Consider the following 4704-nt stretch of genomic DNA (forward strand, 5'->3'; position numbering starts at 1 on the left):
TTGACCACGATGCGAAATTTACACGAAGTTGGCAGGCACAGTTATCTACAAGTTAATCATAATTATCACCTTTTCTCAAACACAGAAAGCAAGAAAGTTGGCCAGTATGCTTAAACTCAGTTGTTGCAGCAGCTGCACAAATACAGTTGTACACTCATGATACTGCATTTTTTCTTTCTTTAAGATGATGAGGTAACAAAGTAGACATGCAGAGTTCATACACACACACAAAAAAAAGGACCGCAGTTCTCAGGAAGCCCTTTATTAAGTCAAGGCATTAAAGGAGAAACTACTGTTATTCACCATGCTTCTCATCTTGAGGTGGTTCATACTGAGCCAGCTGCGGATTTAAAGAGAGGAATTCAGTTAGCTGCAACATTTCAGAGATACTTTCTACATTAAGAAGTGTAGGAAAACATTTGGTCTGGAAGTGTTCCATTTACTTTGTGCATTTTAATCCATCACTGATATTTATGCAAGTCCATTTTCAAGTCAGGCAACAAAGTAACCCTTCCTTCAAAACATGAATTTGTCACGTTGTATAATCATGCAGCTATAACAAGGGGGCTTTTTAAATGCACTTTCAAGTATATAGCTCTTGCCCTTAATTTTTCCTTGTTTCTTGTTCTAGGTCTCACTAAGTACTTTTCATCTCAAACAGCAGCTGATAATGATCAGTGCCTTATAAGCTTTGATTTCACTGAAACATGATTAAATGAAACAGTCATTCTCATAGCAAGAGTACCCCAAGTAATGTTTCCTGTAATCATTCTAGCTTTCATTATGCTTTCTGGAGAGTATGGTCTAGGCAACTATACACTAAAGTATGACCTTAACTTGTAAAGTTATTTCCAAAGAAACCTATGAAGGTGTTTACTTGACCTCAACTACATTAAAGATAAGCTCAAGCTTCAAAAACAGTTCAAGCATTAGGACTGAGTCTCTGAAATATGCCAGTCCATTTCCCTCAATTAAGATACTTCCCTTCTCCTGCAAATTGCACAGTAGGTTAAAAATAAACAAAGTATATAAAAAAAATTAAGATACCCATGTGTTTCTTGTAGCAACACTAAATTACAGCAATCACTATGCCGCTAACAAGAACTGCTAAAATAGTATTTTGTCGTTCTTGTAGATTTTACCACAAAAGATGGCCAGTACACAATCCAAAGTCAGTACCTGACACTGACCAATAAATGTAAGGAAAAGAACAGATCTTCACAGAGGAATGCAACTGAAGAACACCACCTATCTGGACATGAGTTACAATAAATGCACAGTTAAAGGCATGTATTCTATGCTAGAGGACTGCTAAAAAAAAAAAAAAAAAGCCAAGCAGTAGCATTCTCCCTGCATTCTGTCCATGCGAACTTCCACAGTGTGTCAGAATGACGGGCAGAAGATGGTAGGGGAAAGAAAGGGAAAAAACAAAAACATTAATACCGGAAAACATGTAAAGTGAGAGTTATCATTTGAAGGCTGAAGAAGGTGAAAGCACAAATAAACCCATGATTATGGAAAGGCTTACTCTCCTGGAACAAATTTTGACTTCTTTAAAGATTTCTTTAAACAAAGACCCAGGTTACTCTGCTTGCATGTGTCTACTTACTATCGGTTGCATTTTTAAGTCGGCTACGCCGAGTGAACTGCTGGTCTATTGCTACTCCCCCTAAAATTCTGCTCTTTGCCATATTTCCTAGTAAGAAATAACAAATGTAGCTGTAAGGATGCACAGTGGGTAACAGAGAAGGAGGAGAATTAACAGGACAGCAAGAGGGCACTCCAGACGAGAAATGCAAAGGGGTAATGCTCAAGAATCCCTTCTCCCAGAACTAAGGTGGGGTGGTTGCCTCCCAGTAAAAAAACCATAGGGATGTTCACATATAACAGCAGCCATCCTCTTCCAACAAATGCAAGGAAACCTGTAGCGGCGCATAAGCTACTAGCTTATTAAGGTTCTCAAAGGTTTCCTTCTTCAGTGTTGTTAGGTTTACACTCAGTGCCCTCCTTTAAGGGGAAGCTGTTCATATCTCAGAGCTGTTTCAGACAGACTGTAGACCCATTAAAGAATGGCTCCACCTTAGCTAGCACTTCAGATCCACTGTTGTTGCAGATAGAGGAATACCAGGGTCATTTTAGCTGAAAAGTGCAAATTACTGTTCCACGTGGATATGAGTGCCTCCACTGGTAACATCCCGGCATGCAAGTCTGTGCCAGGTCACAAAAACAAATATATAATATTCCTCCTCCAGTTTGCCTTTTGAAAGCCTTTATAATAGATACATTAGCTTTTTTCCTCTTTCAAAACTCTTGTGGAAGCATGAGCTACATAATATCAGACAACTTAAACACATCCAGACAGACTGAATGAAGACATGAGATTAGCCTCGATAACATATACTTTCACTAAATAAATGAAATCCCTAGTTTTGCAATACTATTCTATGTAATAGAATATAAGAAGTGTCCCATCAAAAAAAAAAAATCTTTACTACGATTAATTCTATCAGCATTCCTCAGCCATGAGGCTAAACAATGCAACAACATTTATGAGTTACTCTAATGGAAGAAAGTTACCTGTATTCTAAGTATTGAAGTATTATTCTTGTTGTGTAATATGGAACTACTGAGGAACACTAAGTAGACTTTTACCTTGGTTTTCAGTTTTTTATTTTCTTCCAACACAGCTTCGTATTTTTCTTTCATCTCTGCCACTTCCAAGCGAAGTGCCTCTATTTCTGGATTCTCAGGAGCTGAAGCTCCCAGATGATGTTTCAGAAAGCTGATATTTAGATGTTAAGTATTTCTTCAGTTAGATAGCATAACTGCATTTTAGTTTCAACACTTATGATGAAGTTAGTGCTGCAATACACATGACCGAAATTGCATTAAACTGCTTAAGATTACTTACAGTGCTTTTCATCCTACAGGATGAAGCTACAAAAATAAGAAAGCTTTTCAAGTTCGTTGGTATATTCCTTAAAAAAAAAACAAACAAAAAAACCCCACAAGACATCAGTACACACAGGACAAATTCTCATGTTTTACTACACCCTCCTCTTCAGAAGCCACAGTTACTAAGTACTCAAATCTAACGCTGCAGGTCTATGACATTCTGTAACAGCCTATAACTTAGCTTCATAATTGCTGGCATACTGATACACACAGTTCTCTTGCATCCTGTCAGACTTTCTGTTAGCTTGTAAGAATGCAATTATTAGCTAAAATGCATCCATAAAAGCCACGTTCTCAAAGTCTTCTAAACGAGCCTCTCCAGTTCATCTACGAGTCAGAAGCAGTACTGCTGTTTCATGCGAAGTCACTACAAACAATTCACAGAAGAGGAAAAGGATACTCCAGTGCACTATTTGGTTTCTCTGGCTCTTCATATAAGGCTACCAACACTGCAAATAGAAAATATTCAACAATTGCAAGAAGTTCATGCAACTCTAAGTTTTTAAAACATGTACCAACAGTCAGAAGGCATACAAGTTGCCTGCCACATTTATAGAACATTTTTCTGTTTAACAAGATTTTCACCTATAAACTTTGATTTAAAGAATAGGTCTGCTGTATTTACATCAAATATTCTTTGATGTAAAGAATAGGGAACAGAGCATCCCACCCAGTAACAGCTAGACAGAAGTTTTGTTGATCCCCTAACCACAGTCTTTGGCTATCCTAGCACAGAACACAAAACAGCCTGGACAATTTTTACATATTCCACACGCAACCCTAGTATTGGCTTTCATCAGCAAAATTGAAATTCTAACTATTTTGAGACTCTCCCTTCATAAACTATTACTTCCACTTAAACTACATCTTTGAACTGTAAACTACATCTTTGAACTGCAGGACAACATCAGCACTTCCTTAACTTTCAGCCTAAAAGCAAACCTCCATCGAACACCTACAGTTACAAAACGAAATGGCTATCATCAGAGTAGGTGACACTGATAATCTTTATGGATGGGGGCTCTAGCAGCCAACAGAGTGTCAGAGAGGTGAGGCACAAGCAGCAGTACCCTGACAGCTTAAATAAAACCAGCCATACACATACCAAGTCCATATCTGGGGAGCACAGGCCGCACCTCGAATACTGTGTTCAGTTTTGGGCCCCTCACTACAAGAAGGACATTGAGGTGCTGGAGCGTGTCCAGAGAAGGGCAACGAAGCTGGTGAAGGGCCTGGAGCACAAGTCTTATGAGGAGCGGCTGAGGGAACTGGGGCTGTTTAGCCTCGAGAAGAGGAGGCTGAGGGGAGACCTCATCGCGCTCTACAACTACCTGAAAGGACGTTGTAGCGAGGTGGGGGTCGGTCTCTTCTCCCAAGTAACAAGCGATAGGACGAGAGGAAATGGCCTCAAGTTGCGCCAAGGGAGGTTTAGACTGGACATCAGGAAAAACTTCTTCACTGAAAGAGTGGTCAGGCCTTGGAACAGGCTGCCCCGGGGAGAGGGAGAGTCACCATCCCTGGAAGTATTTAAAAGACGTGTAGATGAGGCGCTTAGGGACATGGTTTAGTGCGCATGGTGGTGTTGGGTTAACGGTTGGACTTGATGATCTTAGAGGTCTTTTCTAACTTTAATGATTCTATGATTCTATGAATACTCAGAAGTTCCCAAACATAACCACTCCCCCCTCCCCACAGGGGCACACACATGGCTATAGAAGATGTCTGCTTTCATAAATACTTAGACGCTCT

General features: G+C 39.7%; 1 protein-coding gene across 1 annotated transcript; it reads right to left on the reverse strand.

Moving 5' to 3' along the window:
• Positions 1-246: 246 nt before the first annotated feature.
• Positions 247-3404, reverse strand: MYCBP (MYC binding protein; the record flags this gene model as incomplete). Its single annotated transcript, XM_009577548.1, has 3 exons — positions 247-340; positions 2653-2782; positions 3356-3404. Coding segments are annotated over 3 exons (224 nt in total), but the record flags the coding sequence as incomplete, so codon positions are not given.
• Between the last annotated feature and the right edge of the window lie 1300 nt (positions 3405-4704).

Source organism: Fulmarus glacialis, unplaced genomic scaffold (assembly GCF_000690835.1).
Source record: "Fulmarus glacialis isolate BGI_N327 unplaced genomic scaffold, ASM69083v1 scaffold16525, whole genome shotgun sequence".
Classification (NCBI taxonomy): Eukaryota; Metazoa; Chordata; class Aves; order Procellariiformes; family Procellariidae; genus Fulmarus; species Fulmarus glacialis.